Source organism: Leiobunum rupestre, chromosome 2 (genome assembly GCF_980474605.1).
Source record: "Leiobunum rupestre chromosome 2, qqLeiRupe1.1.hap1, whole genome shotgun sequence".
NCBI classification, from domain to species: domain Eukaryota; kingdom Metazoa; phylum Arthropoda; class Arachnida; order Opiliones; family Sclerosomatidae; genus Leiobunum; species Leiobunum rupestre.
The window spans coordinates 66,716,913-66,736,496 of NC_143385.1; the positions used below are offsets into that span (position 1 = coordinate 66,716,913).

At 32.4% G+C, this 19,584-nt stretch overlaps 1 protein-coding gene across 1 annotated transcript; it reads right to left on the bottom strand.

The window, feature by feature from the left end:
- Positions 1-3,705: 3,705 nt before the first annotated feature.
- On the bottom strand, positions 3,706-17,223 carry LOC149958825 (amine oxidase [flavin-containing] B-like). The gene is made up of 14 exons (XM_090166229.1): positions 17,064-17,223; positions 16,183-16,277; positions 15,785-15,922; positions 15,614-15,724; positions 13,274-13,365; positions 13,073-13,208; positions 12,090-12,150; positions 11,939-12,027; positions 10,485-10,644; positions 10,306-10,411; positions 9,324-9,435; positions 7,237-7,334; positions 5,006-5,162; positions 3,706-3,959 (listed from the first exon to the last, which is right to left on the bottom strand). The coding sequence occupies exons 1-14, from the start codon at positions 17,110-17,112 to the stop codon at positions 3,837-3,839; spliced, it is 1,527 nt and encodes a 508-aa protein (XP_090022355.1). The 5' UTR covers positions 17,113-17,223; the 3' UTR covers positions 3,706-3,836.
- Positions 17,224-19,584: the final 2,361 nt, after the last annotated feature.

Below are 19,584 nucleotides of genomic sequence, written 5' to 3' on the forward strand. Positions count from 1 at the left end.
TGCCTGCTAGTACAACTTGTTTTTTCCCCGACCTCCAAACTCAGTGAAAAATAGGCCTTTTTCAACCGAACCAAAATTATTTTTACACTTTCGACTATGCCCTACAACTTTTCTTTTGAAACATTTTGCGTGACACCTGCCGGTGAAAAAATAAATTTTCCAAAACGGCACAAAATCGTTCGATTTTTCTGAAATTTAGTAACCAAAGCCTTCCATACCTAACAAATAAACCCTGAAAATTTCAGAACCCTAGCATAAATACATTTGGAGAAAAATGGCCTGATCGAGCAAATTGAGAGACCCTGTATATGATAATGTTACTCACTTGAATCATTTTTCTTCGCAGGTTCCTTACGCTTTCATCAAAATGAGTTTCAAAATAAATATAACTATTACATTAGTAACCATGATTTATAAATTATTCCTAGGAAGTGGGATGTTTAAAATTTACATTCTGTAAATTTGGTTTGAGTCTATTTGATCGATTCCCAAATGATCGAAAGGGTCCCATTTGCTCGAGTGGCATTTGATCGAACGAAATTTGATCGAAAGCTACTGTAGGGTAAAACTACTAGTTTTTGGGAGTAAATCGAAAAGGCAACATCTAGTCAGAATGAGACACAGTAGACTTTATGAATAATAATTATTTCTTTAAACTGTACTAAAGAAAAATAATATACAGAAAAAAACCTGAGCGCAGTGACGTAGAAAACAAAATATTCTCTCGGACATGATTAATAGAAAGACCTATTGAAAAAACGAACTCTGTACCTAATTTTTAGCAATAGAAGAGCCGTGGACATGGTCAGACCCCTCGTATACAACGGTGCATACGCGCCTACGGCGCGTACATCAACCTAACCTGACCCTATTTATATATATCAAAAACAACGGGCCGTTATCGTCGATGTCATAAAAAATTCCATCATATAGTGTATAAAGTAAAAATCTCTTCATCTTTGTGGCTTAATACAGTTGAAGCAATTAATTATTCCATCATTATTCCTTCTGCACTTAAGCAATGAATTATTTCATCATTATTTCTTCTGCACTTCATATTGACATTCGGTAAAATAAAAACATACCAACTGGTACTATAAATACTTTTGAATTCGATCAAATAGTATTCGATCATTTGAAGGTTCGATCTTATGAAACAAATGACAAATGGGATTCGATCAAATGGAATTTCGATCAATTGCAACGTATAATGATCGACTGTCGATCAAATGGACCAACACCGTAAATTTGGTTAACGTCTTATGTTGATACTTCTCTCTCAATATATTGTATACTCCTGATAACACTTATTATTTGAAACGTTACTAAACTAGAATTAACTATAAAAACGCGTTAGTGATTTAACAAAAATAGCGACTCAAACAGTTAAATACACTAAAATATACTTAAATATAAATGAAATAATAAAGTTGTATAATGAAATAATTATACATACATATATTTATATATAACGTCCTTACCTATAATGTTTGTAATTGTACGAGTTATTCCACCGGTCCATTTGTTTGAGTTCCATCGCGAATATTTTTTCCATCGATAGACTCACTGGACTTCTGAGCACGTCATTAGCATTTAAAGAAGCCAGCAAACTCAGTATTTAGTGCTGCCCTTTTTTGTACTTGTACGTGGAAGTACAGCGCTCAGAATAAAAGCTTTTAAAACTCTCTTAAACGTTACTCGATACGTCAGTTAATAACACGCAGTAAAAGTGTTGCTAGGTATATTATTTTATTGGCAAAACTTGATGCCTTTTCGAGTGTTTCTTTTTAGTTATTACGCACGTCTATCAAAGTGAAATTATTTCTGTTCTTTTTTGGGGCAAAAATCAATATTTTCGAGACCAAATAAATGGGTTATAAAAAACAGGGCTTTATAGAGTGTTAATGATATTATAACTGTACCGGAAATTAACGTTTTTAGACCGGAAATTATCTTCGAAATTGAGTCTAGTTGGCTGGTCCGTGTGGAAGTTGTGGGAGATCTGGATATTGGATTTGGAAATCTTATCAAAAGGGATTTTCGTTTGAATTTTTGTAAATTTTTACTAATTATACAGGGTGTTTCAAACGGTTATGCAAAATTTTAAGGAGTTGTAGGGGATGAGTTGAGAAGTATGCCTGTTTTTTTTTCCTATTTTCCTACGATGAGTTAAAAGAGCGCCAGAGAGCTTCAAAGTGTGGCCTAATAGCCCCTGAAAGTAGGCTGCAACAAGCGCAAAACCAAGCAGCAGGGAAACGCGAACATTAAGGTTTGGGTTCGTGTGATCGGTAAAAAAGGACTTTGTACACTAATCGAGGTAACCCGCGTAAAAAAGTAAACTTAAACGGTATTTAAAGTCTCTGCTGCTTTGTTTGGCGCATGTTGCAGCCTACTTCCAGGGGCCACGCTTTGAAGCTCTCTGGCGCTCTTTTAATTCATCGTAGGAAAAGGGGAAAAACACAGGTATACTTCTCAACTCACCCCCTACAACTCCTTAAAATGTTGCATTACCTTTTGAAATACCCTGTAGAATAAATAATAAACTAAATGTAGCATTAAAGGCTTATACGCCATTTCAGTATGCCATCTACGTCAGTTTTCGGGGAAAAAAGATTCTATTTAAGTTTTCCATAAAGGGAATAAAATAAAATTACATTTCCCTTATTTACTAGTAGATGGCGCTTTAGTTATTCCAGACTTTTATACTCATTTGTCGATCCTACTACACTGTAATTGCTTGGACCGCCGACGTTTTGAATAGGGTAGCTTAAGACAAACATTAGACTAACCTTTTAGTGACTGTTTGATTGGATAAGGGATCTTCAAAATGGTCATATAATATATTAAATCAGGAATCCATACCTCTACTTGGAATGATTATCCTGGCGTATCGCGTATGGTAAAATCCGTATGATGGCTTTGGCCCCGCCTACGAGAGAAAAAATCCCTTCTGCGCGCGCTCCCTTTCACGTTTGTTAAGTTAACATAGTGACGTCAAAAGAATCGTCGGCCACATCGAGACTAAAATCGTATACTAAAAAATACATTTTATTAGTAGGACCCTATGGAACTTGAAAATGGTGACTTCGAACTTGAAAAGGGTTAGCGAAAGAGACTAACGAAAATTTAACAAAATGTTCATCACTACTTCACAGAAATATACATTTAAATTTTAGCAACAAGATTCTTGGAAATTATTATTCGACCTAAGGTACTTGAAACGTTGTTCTTAAAGGGAATGTAACCGCATTATTTGGTGTGAAACACTTCGAATATTGGCAGCTCCTTTATATGACTTTCGATTTTCAAATTGTAACGGGGTCTTCCAAAAAGAATGCGTTGAGATTAGATTCTCTTTAATTCAGTGGAGTTAATTAGTAACACATATAACACTTCAAATAAATTTGCAATAAAATATCAATTGGAACAATTGAAGAAAGCTAGACACTAACTTTCCGAAATATTTGCAAGAAACTAAATTCATAATGCCCCTTGCCCATACGACCGAATCCCTTTTGACTTATTTATCCCCCCCCCCCCTCATAAAATTTATCGGGTATCAAATCAACACTAACTAAACTAACTTAACATACCTTAACCTAACTGAAAATTTATCAAACAACCGAAACCCGCCACTGTGCTATCTTTAAAAATGTCCAGAAATTTTCGGTCGAATGAAATTTAAGCGAATTGGTTTTAAATAGCCTAATTTATTTGTCAAAAATATATGCGTTTATTAAACAACTTCTAACTTGATTCCTACCAATGATATAATTATTTTTTCAATTTTTATTAGTCTTGTCAATGGTGTTTTGAAATATCACTTGATTAAATATTTAAATTGTTCTTCTGTACCATTGAATGAACGCAAGTATACCAACCGCAGTTGCTATTGTTAACGCTTCTGGGATATTCGGCAAAACCTTTTCCAAAAATGACCTCTGCATCGGTTTAAAACCCTGTTGAAATTCAAACCATGAGTTACCTACCGCAAGAAAAGGGACTGTTGTCAAATTTATTGCAAGAAAAAGGGGGTGGTGACAAATTTGTGGCAAGAATAGGGGGCTGGTGACAAATTTTGTTGCAATAAAAGGGGCTAGTGACAAATTTATTGCAATAAAAGTGGGCTGGTGACAAATTTATTGCAAGAATAGTTGCTGGTGACACATTTATTGCAAGAAAAAGGGGCTGGTGACAAATTTATTGCAAGAAAAAGGGGCTGGTGACCAATTTATTGCAAGAAAAAGGGGCTGGTGAGAAATTTATTGCATGAATAGGGGGCTGGTGACAAATTTATTGCAAGAAAAAGGGGCTGGTGACAAATTTTGTTGCAATAAAAGGGGGCTAGTGACAAATTTATTGCAATAAATGGGCGCTGGTGATAAATTTGTGGCAAGAATAGGGGGCTGGTGACAAATTTATTGCAAGAAAAGGGGTTGGAAACATATTTCTTAACGAGAAAAATTGACTCCTCCATCGTAGCGGACAGTAACAACTCGCGATTAAATTAGGTCATAAATACTAAAGCCCATCTCAATTAAAATAGCACCAAGAATGAATTTATTTCTACTGTCGGGAGAATGACTGTGTTCAGACGATATGTAGAAGATGAGCTTGCTGTTAGAATATGAGGGGGGCCAGCAGCAACACTAAAAATCGTCTCAACCAAATCAGTTACCCTAAGTAAATAATTATGTTCTTGATAGCACCCTAAGCCTTCACATTATTAAAAAATAAATGCAAATTAAGCGTATTAGTTTCATGTTTTACCTCTGGAAAAATAATTAAACTATTTTAAATGAGATAAAGAAGTGCTAAATTTCTAAAATTATTGATAATTTAGATTCTGTTATAAAACAATTTATCCGCTTAAGACTGTTGGCGCCATCTCGTAAGACTTCGGGTATTTAAAAATGAGCCTCTAATGGCGTTACGCCCGCGAAAGGGATTTCTCCCTCATCACACGGATTTCGGTATTATACTAGAAAAGTAAACGCGAGAGTACCTTGACGGTGGTATCTGGTACCTCAACGCCATTGTCCCTAAGTACCTCCCTGGCTGCCCTTTGACCCGATCGAATCGCCCCGTCCATGTAGCCCGACCATTTAGTCGACGTCTCGGTCCCCGCGAAGTACAAACGACCTGTGGGCTCTCGAATGAACCTGAAATTAAAAGATTGAAAACCATTCAAACTAATTTTTGAAGCGAAGCGAGCGAAGTTTCCTTATCAGCGACTAAAATGGCGAAATGTTTTTGATCACCGCAGGCCTAATAAAAGTACCGCGAAACAAGGTCATAATGGAACCCAAATTTTAAATTTCTATTTGTGATCTACACCTTCGACAAAAACAAGTGGTCCAAAATGAAAATTTCGTCAAATAGAAGTTTAAAAAACTAATAAAAATGAAGGGGCAGATAGTATTCTTTGAGGGGGAATGGATTAATTTGAGGGGGCAACATTTATTTTTGAGGGGGCATTGCTACCGAATGCCGCCGCGTGTTTACGGACCTGCCTGGCAGCAAGAGGAGCCGGGTTCGATCCCAACTTAAGACACTGGTTGCAATCCAGGAGATATTCCTTCCGCGTTGAGATTACTGGTTAGGGGTCTTCGGTTTCCCTTGTCCGTAAAAACGTGTAGAGGTTAGTGCTCGGATTTCGATTAATTTTTATCCATGAATAAAATAAGCTCGGCGATATTTAAATAATATTTATTTAAATAACTAATAGTTGAATAAAAATTGTAAAATGTTTAAATAATCGAAAGTGGATAAGCCTATTATTTAAATAAAACAAACAATTATTTAAATAAATGCCACTTTTATTCAAATAAATGCTTGGTTGCGTAAAAAACATAATTCAATAAGTTAAAATGATATTCTTTTTACCAAAGTTTTTTAAATAAATCGAAAAATTTGTGGATAATGAATAAACAATTCCGAGCACTAGTAGAGGTTAGCAGTAATAGTGAATGTTGGGAGCCAATAGGTGGCGTTGCGAGCGAACACGCTCCTACGAATTGTAACCCGGCCAGCTAGCCACGTTCACACGTACCCTCGGAAACGTTTTGCCTCGTTTCGATCTCGCTGCGGTACGTAGCGTTTGGAAATCTGTTTGTTCACACGTTAGATTTCCAGTGAGTTTTGAAGATTAGAACTAGTAAAATATTAATAAAAATGTTACTAGGCGCCAAGAATGTAAAAAGACATGGGATGGCGTCAGTACGATATAATGTTTAATGAGCGCTGGTATGTCTACGGACGAGCAAATCGAAGAGACAGACCATAGAATAAATATATCTTTGCTGGTACTAGTGTTGTTAATTTTCCGGAAAAATAAAATGCGGAAAAATTAACAAAAAAATTTCCGCAAATCGGAAAAATAAAAAATTGAAACATAAATTACTTTTTAACGGTTTCTAATGTTTTTAACTTTTTATCAGTAAACATAATCCAAAACATTAATAGTGTTACATTGTTAATCAGTTTAAACTAGTCTAGAGGTTTAGTTTTACTTTTAGATTAGACTAATCATGGAATGAAACCTTTTTTTATTTTTTTCCGGAAAAATACGGAAAATTTTCCGGAAAAGGGCTTCGGTCATTTTCCGACTTACAACACTAGCTGGTACTATTCGTACTAATAGGTTAAGTAGTCTTTTGTGAGACTAGCTCTCAGTAAATATCGGAAAACAAGTGCCACCTGCCCTATGATAAGGCCCTTGCTATTAGAGATGGCAATGAATCTATTCGATGCTTCGAAAATACACGACTTCACTGGAGAGGGCGGTGCTATCTATCAATAGCAAAGGATGCTAAAATAATTGAAATTAGCGAAACGATAACTTCGTTAGAGAACATTGTTGAGTATTATAATTAGACAACTAAGCACAACATATGCTCTATTTAGTGGGCTTTAACCTAAATTAGATATACCATATAAAATATATTGTTAAAAATTACAATAATTTAAGTTATGGTCAAATTTACAAACGAGCCAATCAACGCGAGGGGTACTTTTATGTCCCGCCTTTTGGGTCAAAATGTAGCTTAAGCATCTTGTTTTGATTTCGACGCTAGCGACATCTGTTGTAAAAAGATTACTTCGCGTCGAACCGACACTTGCTTTAAAAGACTAAAAGACGAAAAGGTAGAGTTGACATACTTGCGAGTCTTATGTCGTTAAAAATAGGTTTCTTAAATGTCGTAGTAATTTATTTAATTGAGCAGAATGAATTACCTCGAGTAGCCTGTAATGACTCCTGGGAAAAAGAATCCAACGAAGCAGCCGCCCGTGAAAGGATTGGACATCCAGTTGTATTCCTCGTAATGAACGGGCTGACAATGTACACAATTATTTATGGCTTCATTTTGTTTTTTTCGAGAACGTTTACATTTGTATTTAGGGAGAACGACTATGTTGAGAAGATTTTTGGCGTTGCTGTTAATCCCGAGGGGCAGGTCACTTCCATTTTGGGTGCGTCTTAATCATAGTAAAATGATTAAATCAGGGTAATCAAGATTAAACAATCTAATCACGATTAGAGAATCTAATCACGATTTAATCAATCTAATCATGATTTAAACGAGATTTAATCATTCTAATCATGATCTAATCTTTTTAATCAGATTTAATCATTTTAATAACGATTTAATCATTTTAATTAAGATTTAATCATTTTAATTACGATTTAATCATTTTAATTAAGATTTAATCATTTTAATCACGATTTAATCAATAATAATAATAATAATCTAATCGCGATTTAATCATACTAATCACGATTTAATCGTTTCAATCAGGATTTAAGAATTTTAATCAGATTGAATCATTTAATCAGATTGAATCATTTAATCATGATTTAATCATATTTAAACATTCTAACCATGATTAAACGTGATTTAATCAACATAATCGTTATTAAATGGAATTAAATCAAAATAATCACGATTAAATCAGATTTAATCTTTCGAGTGGTGCGTCGTTAATCAAGGAAGTGACCGGCCCCTCGGTTAATCCCCTTCTTACTCTAACAGTTAAGTGTATCAGCTTTGAAGCCCGGTGTACCGCAAACAGGGTGCACACCACCGGAAGTCCTCATCATAATGCCCTATGCCAGCGTCCCCTCAGCCCGGACAGGTGACAAATCCAGCATGGGTAGCAGAACCCTACCGCTGACGGTCGCACCTTTGACGAAAGATGCTCAACCCAGCAGAAGGTGCAACAATGGGACGACCAACCCCTACTTTTCGCACACAGCAGTGGGAATAACAGTGGATGCTATAGCAACTAAAGCCGACACCCTACCTACGTAGGTAAGGAGCCAACGAGGGGTAAGACAGTCTCAGATAATCTGTACACCGAGTTCGTGCATTTAGCACTGTTAAAGGTACATATTTTCAAGAGTTAGCGAGTTCCATTTAGCACTGTCAAAGGTACGGCAGTGTACACCGAGTTCGCAGAGTGCCTTACCCCTCGGGAGCCAAACACTGTAAGAAAATGGGAACGACGGGCACACTGCGGCCCAGCGTAACCCGGAACGAGGGGTAAGACACTCAAGAACTCGGGTGTACATTTGCTATTGGAACTCTTATGAACTCCCCTGAACTCCCGAGAACTCTCTCGAACTCTCCAGAGTTCAAACTCCCGGTGTACACAAAAATCATAAGTGTCTTACCCCTCGCCCGGCACCCGGCACAGGTGGCACCGTAGATCCCGGTGGGCCCCAGAAGGCCGGGAAACAGGACCACTGCGCCTCATACAGAGACCCGCCACCCCACAGCAGGCAATCAAATCTGCTGAGGTGACAGGATGCCTGGCCTCTCTCCGTTAGCCTGAGCCGAAACTCATAGCTAACATCTCCCAGTGCACCACCGCCCTTTTGGGCTAAAAGAGCCGGACCACGACTTTCCGGTAAAACCACCAGTGATTGCACACTGAAGGGCCATGCTCTAAAAGTAAACTCCTCCTCTACAACTAATAAAATAATCCGGCTATTTCATTGGTACCCTAAAACTGAAGTCTTATGACGCTATTGAAGAACACGCCGGTGACTTTTTTACCCCCCCCCCCAGTACCAGAAAATAAATTAGTCCATGATTCACCTCAACATATAGGCTTCGTGCGTAGTTTAAATTTTGGTCACAATTATCGCCGCCTACCGACCAAGTTTGGAATTGAATATATGAAAGCTGTTTGCTCGTTCAAAACATTGAAAGTCGTCTGCTATTTATAGTTGACGGATATTAAGGCAGATGGCGCTATATTTCCTAAGCTCGAAGCCTATAATAGTCATTCTCCCTTTTAAGTAATTTGTTCTCATTTACATTTAAGGCGTCTTCTGATTGGAAGATCTCCTTTAAACTCTGCGCCACTAACGACTTCCGGTGCTCTGACGTCGTTTCCGCCAAACGCCTGGCCGTATCACCCACTAGAAAACTATGCGTTTGATATTTTTAATGTATTTATGTCACCTGATAGTAACTTGCCATACAGAACCGGTTTTATCCCCAGTATATTGGTTCCAGGTAAGGCTGCTTTCATTAATTTTTTTTACTATATTTTAGTTTATAATTAATTTCCGTAAGTGTGTCAGTCAGTCTAAAAAATAACCTATAGCTGTTTGTGGAGTGACGTAGAATTGAATAAAATTAAATAAATAATTTCTTATGACGGAGAGTTAATTAATATTTTAAGTGGTATTTGTTAATTAATATTTTAAGTGGTATTTGATAATTAATATTTTAAGTGGTATTTGTTAATTAACATTTTAAGTGGTATTTGTTAATTAATATTTTAAGTGGTATTTGTTAATTAATATTTAAATTTGTATATCTTTATTTATAATTTAAAGTGGTAGTTGTTTACTTATATTTCTTTATTTATAATTTAAAGTGGTAGCTGCTTACCTCTATTTCTTTATTTATAATTTAAAGTGATAGTTGTTTACTTATATTTCTTTATTTATAATTTAAATTGGTAGTTGTTTACTTATATTTCTTTATTTATAATTTAAATTGGTAGTTGTTTACTTATATTTGTTAATTAATATTTAAAGTTATATTTGTTAATTAATATTTAAAGTTATATTTGTTAATTGATTTTTAAAGTTGTATTTGGTAATTAATTAATTTTGTTAATTAAATACTATTTTATTTATATTATAAAACATTTAAGTTAATGACTCTCAGAAAAAAATTAACCTGCGGAATATAAGAAGCTGACACTATTTTGTGAAATATAATTATAAACTTATGCTATGGCTTATTAGGTCTACGAAATTTGTAGTTAAGTTTTGGAATTTTTTACCCTATGATAGCAGGAAAAGAACCATCGGGCTTGCTGTCGTCTAATGTATACGCTAGTGGATGTTTGGTTTGAGTGTGCGTTGTTGACACTGTGTTCCCGTTATAACCTGAAAGAAAAGACGTTGTTTCAATATCAATCTACCTAGTTGCACCCTGTGTCAACTACAGTACAATACTCGCCTAAATGTCTCCAGAAGGGTTTGCCGTAATAGATGATGACTTTGATGACGGTGCCCATGGGCATTCTTTGGTTTAGTTGCTGTCTGAACCCGGATAATCCGGGCTCGAACAAGATTCCCTTTTGTTGACTGGGTGGTATCGCCAAAATTACTTGCTTTCCCTATTTTTGGTTGAGAATAGCCGTGATTAGACGATTTGCTTTATTTTTAATCCGAATATTTTCTCTGTAGCGTGTTCTATTAAATAGTTTATAGTTTTGTTCGATCAAAATATCTCGGTTTAATCGGAAAATTTTCTTCATTGCGTGATCGATTAAATGTTTCATTTTAATCGGAATTTTTTCATTATATCGTGTTCGATTAAATATTTCATTTGAATAGGATTTTTTTCTTTGTAGCGTGTTCGATTAAATAGTAGTGTTGTAAGTCGGAAAATTTCCCGTATTTTTCCAATAAAAATAAAAAAAGTTTTCATTCCATGATTAGTCTAATGTATTGTTTGCAAATTTAAATAAAGCGGAATTTTCGCCTCATTTTTTCGAACCTAAAATTAAAACTAAACCTCTAGACTAGTTTAAACTGATTAACAATGTAACACTATTAATGTTTTGTAGTATGTTTACTGATATTAGACATTTTATATCGATAAAAAGTTAAAAACATTAAAAACCCTTAAAAAGTAGTTTATGTTTCAATTTTTTATTTTTCCGGAAAATTAACAACACTAATTAATAGTTTACAGTTTTGTTCAGTGGCGTAGACAAGTGGGGGGTTTCCGGGTCCAGACCCCCCTTGGGCCTACCTTTGACTGTACTAAATTACCACCCTCTCCTCGAACCCCCTCTTAACATTCACATAGGTCGACCCCCCCTTGACGAATTTCTGGCTACGCCACTGGTTTTTGTTCGATTCACTTAAAAATATTTCATTTTAATCGAAATATTATTAATGTGTGTTCAATTAAACAGTTTTCCAGTTTCGATCCACTTAATTGTTCGATTAACTATTTAATTTAAATCGAAATATATTCTTTAGTCGGTGTTCTATTAAAAGGTTTATAGTTTTGCTCAATTGAATATCTCATTTTAACTAATGAAATTATGTTTTTAATTTTAATCGATTAATTTATGTTAGATTCCAACTTTATTTTATTCAAGTAATCGTTTACTAATAAGGTTAAATTCGACCTATTAAGCCATTCATTTTTGATCGATTAATCTATATTTCCAATGAAATCCCACGTTTTTTGTTTAATTTATTGCCGATAGTTTAATCGATTAATTTATCTTAGATTCCAACTTTATTTTATTCAATTAATCGTTTACTAATAAGGTTAAATTCGACCTATTAAGCCATTCATTTTTGATCGATTAATCTATATTTCCAATGAAATCCCACGTTTTTTGTTTAATTTATGGCCGATAGTTTAATCGATTAATTTCGACGAATACCAACCTTGTATTCTTCGCCGTCTTTGGTTATGACCGTCACTTCATTTTCAGTTTGTATGATCGTTATTACAACTTTATTATATTCAGTTTGCCCTGTGTGAAATAAACAAGATGCTTAACACCACTATATATCTGGCTTCTCCACTCTTACCGACCTTTAATTATGGCCGCCAATTTGGTACTTAGAAGTTGAGATCCCCCAACGATTTTACTAGCCTATGGGTAATAACGTGTAATCAGAAGCCTATAAGAAACCAATTCGGGTGGAAGTATGAAAGCTCAGTCAAATCGAGTAACAACCGAGTTCCACAGGTGGAACTATATAACTGTGGCGGACGAGTACAGAGTTTTACATATTGTATTCTTCCGCGATGGTCTATTTGTAGCCTACGATATCTCGATAGGAAAGTTATGGGATTAAATTTTGGCTCGGACGAAACTGAAATTCAAAAATCGTGATTTAGAAGTTCTTTAAAATTTTGTGATATAAACCTTATTATTATAATTCTGTACATTTTAGTGTGTTCCAAAAATGTATTTTTGTTCTGTAAAAATGTCCCATCCAACGCCCGGATTCGAACCTACGCCGTTCTTTTAGTGTTTACTCTTTAACTACAGCCATAAGTGTATAATATTTTTACGTAACATATTCTTCACATGCAAAAGGTTTACTGAGAGCTATTCATGAGACAGACTGCATTACGGGCTTCGTCGCCGTTTAGCGTCCGCTTGCTAACGAGTCACATGTAGTCTTTGACAGAATTTTTAACGATCCTCTAAAATCTACTATCCATGGTAAAATATTCCCTTTCCATAAATGACTATTCCAGAACTCTAAATTAATTTTCCCATCATTACCCGCGCATTCCTGAACTCCAAATTACTTTTTCCATCCATTACCGACCATTCCAGAACTCTAAATTAATTTTCCCATCCATTACCGACCATTCCAGAACTCTAAATTACTTTTGCCATCCATTACCGACCATTCCAGAACTCTAAATTACTTTTTCCATCCATTGCCGACCATTCCAGAACTCTAAATTACTGTTGTTTTTAACATGGTGTGTAAAGGAGCTTTCCTACTTTTCCCGAAGGGGGTTTAATGCTATAATTAAATACTTATTTTTTAAATTACTTGATTTGCATTTGAAAACATGCGGTTAATTCCACCTCTTTGTTTAATAAACCAGAGAAAGTAAAGTGCTGACACCTCGTGGCCTTCGCCGCAAACGTTAAACGACACGAACGCGTTGGCAGCTCCGGCAACTACCCTTAAATTAAAATAGTTAAATTTTAATTTAAGATAATTAACAATTTGGAATGGTTTCTTTTGTACTTGGTCCAACAAATTTTGTCTATATATTCTTTCATTGTGATTTGGTCCAATTCGACGGCTTTCGGAGAGTTCCACGGGTCTTCGACATGAATCTAAATAAAGGACAATATTTCAGTTAATATAATTTTTAAAATAATTAACAAATTTATTATTGTTAATTTTTAAATAATTAACTAATGTATTATTGTTAATTTTTTTAATAATTAATTAATTTATTATTGTTAATTTTTAAATAATTAACTTATTTATTATTGTTAATGTTTCAATAATTAACTTATTTATTATTGTTAATTTTTTAAATAATTAATTAATTTATTATTGTTAATTTTTTAAATAATTAACTAATTTATTAATGGTAATTTTTTTAAATAATTAACTAATTTATTAATGTTCATTTTTTAAATAATTAACTAATATAAGTAATATAAATTAATAGTTTTTTAATAAACTAATTTAAGTTAAAGAAATTAAATAATATTTAAGTTACAAAAAATAATTAGGTTTAAGTTACAAAAAATAATTAGGTTTAAGTTACAAAAATAATTAGGTTTAAGTTACAAAAAATAATTAGGTTTAAGTTACAAAAAATAATAAGGTTTAAGTTACAAAAATAATTAGGTTTAAGTTAGACAAAATAATTATGTTTAAGTTACAAAAAATAATTAGGTTTAAGTTACAAAAAATCTAATAAATCTTTAGCCATATTTATTAAATACAATTCAAGTGATATTTATGAATTTCATATTGAATTTATAATCAATAATTAATATTTAATTTTCGTTGAATAATTAGTACTTAATATTCTTTGAATAATAAATACTTAATTTTCGTTGAATAATTAGTACTTAATATTCTTTGAATAATAAATACTTAATTTTGTTTGAATAATTAATATTTAAAGTTGTATTTGTCAATTAATATTTAAAGTTGTATTTGTCAATTAATATTTAAAGTTGTATTTGTCAATTAATATTTAAAGTTGTATTTGTCAATTAATATTTAAAGTTGTATTTGTCAATTAATATTTAAAGTTGTATTTGTCAATTAATATTTAAAGTTGTATTTGTCAATTAATATTTAAAGTTGTATTTGTCAATTAATATTTAAAGTTGTATTTGTCAATTAATATTTAAAGTTGTATTTGTCAATTAATATTTAAAGTTGTATTTGTCAATTAATATTTAAAGTTGTATTTGTCAATTAATATTTAAAGTTGTATTTGTCAATTAATATTTAAAGTTGTATTTGTCAATTAATATTTAAAGTTGTATTTGTCAATTAATATTTAAAGTTGTATTTGTCAATTAATATTTAAAGTTGTATTTGTCAATTAATATTTAAAGTTGTATTTGTCAATTAATATTTAAAGTTGTATTTGTTAATTAAAATTTTAATTTGTCATATAAATCATATAAATTAAAATTGTCTACCATGGTTAAAATTAACTTTAAAATAAAATTCACTACGTTACGGATACTTTATGGTAAAATGTCATTTTATTAAAAAAAAGGTTTAAATTGTTCTTTGGCGAGCTTTAGGGCCGCAGCCCCTTTTCAAGCGACGTCTTGATACAGACTCATATTGTCATCATTTTATCCCAGTTAACATTTTCCTTATCGTAAATTTGTTTTTTAGTACTTTTGAGTTTTAGCTCCCCCCAATTTTTTATACATATTTTCCCATATCTAAATTTAATTTTCCTAATTTTTTATACATATTTTCCCATATCTAAATTTAATTTTCCTAATTTTTTAATTAATAAATATTTAAATTCGTATTTGTTTCTTTATATTTTAAATTTGTATTTGTTAATTTATAATTTAAATTCGTATTTGTTTATTTATAATTTAAATTCGTATTTGTTTATTTATAATTTAAATTCGCATTTGTTTATTTATAATTTAAATTCGTATTTGTTTATTTCTAATTTAAATTCGTATTTGTTTATTTCTAATAAAATTCGTATTTGTTTATTTCTAATTTAAATTCGCATTTGTTTATTTCTAATTTAAATTCGTATTTGTGTATTTATAATTTAAAGTTGAATTTGTTAATTTTATTTAAAGTGGTTTTTGATAAATAATATTTTTAGTGGTATTTGTTAATTTATATTTAAAGTGCTATTTGTTAATTTTTATTTAAAGTGGTATTTGTTAAATAATTTTTTAAGTTGTATTGGTTATTCAATATTTGAAGTGGTATTTGTTAATTAATAATTAAATTTTTATTTGTTTATTAATTAATTTGTTAATTAAATAATATTTAATTTATATTAATAAACATTTAAGTGAATATCAATATTATTGATTAATTTTAAGTAAATAGATATTATTATCTTACGGTTTCACAGTCTCTCGAAAATCTTCTCAAATAGTTGAACAAGTCCATGCAAACTATTGGATTGAATAAACTTAGAATAGGCGCTCCATTAGCGTAGTAATATTTGTTGTTCTAATTAAGTATTCTAATTAATGTCACAAGGTACCACGGGTAAATTGTTTATCAGCTTACGTCGGATAGCAATACGCTTCTTCCGGTGTTATAAACTTTGAACGTTTCTAGTTGAAATTCTTCGACCAATTTTAGAATGCAGTCCTGACCAACGCAAACGTAAGAACCACCCATGTCGACGTAGCTCGTTTTGGGACCCTATTTTTCAATTAATTAATTATTAAAAATTAATTAAATTAATCAATCAATCCTATTAATATACCCCGGACAATGATATTTGACTAAATTGTTAGTATCCCGGACAATGATATTTGACTAAATTGTTAGTATTCCGGACAATGATATTTGATTAAATTGTTAGTACCCCGGACAATGATATTTGACTAAATTGTTAGTACCCCGGACAATGATATTTGAATAAATTGTTACTATCCCTTTAAGAATTTGTTTTAACTTACGTTTTTTGTATAAGTCCGTCCGCCCAATCGGCCACTGGCTTCCAGAACCAAAACGTTTTGTCCATTCTCGTGGAGAACTTTTGCGGCGCTTAAGCCTAAGTTTTCATAATTCACCGTTTAATTTTACACTTTAATCTTTGAAATTAAAGCTGGTATCGTTTGATTAAAATAAATTTCTTTTTCAAAACTACGAAGTCTATATGTTGGTTTATAACCTCTAATTTAAATTAATTTATTTTTTTAAGTCGTAAGACTTCGCTAAACTACCAGAAAACATATTACGCTGCAAAGACCTTTTGGGCTTAGATCAAAAGTTAATTAAATAACTCTTACGAGATAAGTATAAATTTTAAGAATTAAAATGCAACGTGTACAAGCTCTAAGTAGTTTCACCATAGTGGCTAGCCCTTCATGCCACACGAGCCAACAGCTCCCTACACTAACTATTACCTTTAACCTCAACAAGTAGAGGTATGGATTCCTGCATTAGCAATAGAGATAAATATATATATAATATATATATATATATAATATATATATATATATATAATATATATATATATATAATATATATATATATATATAATATATATATATATATAATATATATAATATATATATATATAATATATATATATAATGTATAATATATATATATAATAATATAATTATAATATATAATATAATATATCTAATATATATATAATATAATTATAATATATAATATAATATATCTAATATATATCTAATATCCTGCATTATATATTCCCTTGTAAAATATATATTACATAAAACTGGCAAGACATTAATTTTATAATTATATTAATGAGTTATTGGCTATAATGATTACCGCGACTTAAATATCGAAATGTCAACATTACCACTTAATCCAGCTCCAACGACAATCACGGGTAAATCATGTGAGGCCATGTTTTCACCAAATCTATAATAAATTCACGACTGGTGCTCGCGAAAGGCGGAAGCTCTTACGGTTCATAACGAATTTCACTGTCCCATTTATCGTATTAATTTCCACAAAATTGATAAATGCCATAAAGGAGAAAACAGGTTCTTCCATTCAAAACCGCGCAGTAATTACAGATTCTGGTTAAGTAGCTGACGTTACGACCGGGTACCTCCAGTGCTTCGCCGAACTTTGGTCATGGTATCTTGGCATTGTTAACAAAGCGTACGGAAAATGTCGTTAAAACTTCTAAAAGGTTTTACTTAACTTCCCTTATTATCTCTGACATCGTTTATAAGTTAACATTATCGGTTTTTTCAGAAATGTAATTGAAAACGCGTTTTGATTAGGCCTATACTTATCGTGGTCGTGACGTTCTAGCCTATACACGAAATTACTATATATATATAATATATATATTATATTATATTATATATATATATAATATAAATATTATATTATCATATATATTATATTACTTATTCGCTAATTTTATCATCCTTTACGAAATTACTATAACCTGCTACCATTATTTTGACATTTTATACTATCATATAATTCGATATAGTTTTAAAATTAATCCTAATTAAATGTCTAAACTATAATAAAAAAGATTTTTTAAAACGAATTCGAAATTACAATAAAATGTTTAAAATTTAATTTTCTCTAAACTGCAAATGACTAAGAATTTTTTTTAAAGTATTTAAGATTTTTTAAAAAGAATTTTAAATGTTTAAAACTAGTTTTCAATTTTCAAAAAGAAATTAAAAGTTCTACGATTTTTACCGTTAAAATTACTGGGGAAATTTCAGTTACTTTTAAATTATAGGATTTATTACTGATTACTGGGTGAACCACTCCTTCTACGTTGAGTTTGCAAGTTCTCTTCCCACTGGTAAAAGGGATTTTCACCCGAGATCTTCGGTTTCCCCTTACCATAAAAACTTGTAGAGGTTAACGGTAATAGTAAGTGTAGTGAGCTGTTGGTTCGTGTGGCATGAAGGGCTTGCCACCACCCTCCTACGCATTGTAACCCGGCCACCTGAATTAAAGGTATTAAAAGTCGCTTGATGACTTGGGCCTAAGGTGGTGCCTTGGGTATTAGCTTTTAAAGGTCGGTAAACTAACTGATTGGTTGAATACGAATATTTCCCAGTGTAAATTTAAAATTAAAAATAACGCAGTGACTGCTATTATTCAAAATAGCCCCAATTTCTACGAATAAATGAGCATGACGACCCTATTTTTCAATAACAAACAAATAATAGCAACTGGACAGTAAACGTTTTAATTAATATGTTAAATTTCGTTCATGAGATTACATACCAAAGCCCATACGTTACGAGGCTCTAGCTTTGTTGGTCTTCTTTTTTAAAAATTGGCCTACTAACTCCATCTGCTGACTAGTTGATGGAACTCTATCGATTTTTATTTTAATATCAATTGCAAACCACACCACTGTAGTAGTCTCAGGTAACACTGATGGCGGGTAGCAAAATTTTATACCTTTTTTATTTTGAAATTCGCAAAAATTACGTAATGTTCCCCTAAAACTTAAAACACATTTCTTCGATCCTTCTAAACGATTAAAAAAGCGTCACTCACTCTGTGCATGTGCCAAGGTGTCACAAGGCATGTGAAAAGTGTGCTATGGCCCAGGGGCCCAGATGTTTTTTTATTTTTTTAATATTATTATAAGTCATAATGTTAGGTCTGAATTTTTTTAGGGGCTCCGAATTCTACTTGGCCCAGGGTCCCCAATCAAGGTTGGACATAAGGCACTATAGTCATGGCATTTGACTACTAAAATAAATGCTCTGACTACTAAAATTAATTGAAATCTGGGGGCTCACTAGTCAATTTGAAAAATTTAACTAAATATTAATAAAAGTGGCGAATATGGCGTATCATAAATTCATCATTCATCAATCCCATTTTATTTAAAAAATCACATCATGTAACTCAAGTGATAATGAACTCCTATTTTAATTCTGCCGGGTGAAGCAAAATGTTGGCTGTCCTTCTTGTTTTTATATCCCCCTTTTTACCCAGACTAGTCAGTGACTATAGTGTTAACCCGTCCCTGGCCATCTTGAAAATAGTGTTTGCTATTTTGTTAACTTGCGCAATCGCTGTAACACCTATTTTCCCCGATAGAGGGATAGGAAAAAGGTTTCGCGCTTGTTAAAGAAATAGGCTATTCCATAATTTTGCTATGGCTGCCCAATTGGTTCTTGAAATAGTGCAGTTACTGAGCTAAGCCTATGGACGAATTACTTAGCTCTCTTTAGTGGGCGAGCTGGGGAAGCATTGTAGAAGTGGGAAAAAACAGTAAACAAGAAGGCCGCGTTAATTTATGGAAAGGCCTATTCAGTGGAATTTGCAGGTCCCGGAATTCATTCGTCTAAGGCGCCGTGTGTGTTGGTGAATCTATTTTG

Coding starts and splice junctions, on each gene's coding strand:
- LOC149958825 (XM_090166229.1), bottom strand. CDS start 17,112: ATGGCCTCACATGATTTACCCGTGATTGTCGTTGGAGCTGGATTAAGT. Junction 15,725..15,784: donor GAAGCGTATTGCTATCCGAC/GTAAGCTGATAA, acceptor ATACTTAATTAG/AACAACAAATATTACTACGC. Junction 7,335..9,323: donor AATCAGAAGACGCCTTAAAT/GTAAATGAGAAC, acceptor GTACATTGTCAG/CCCGTTCATTACGAGGAATA.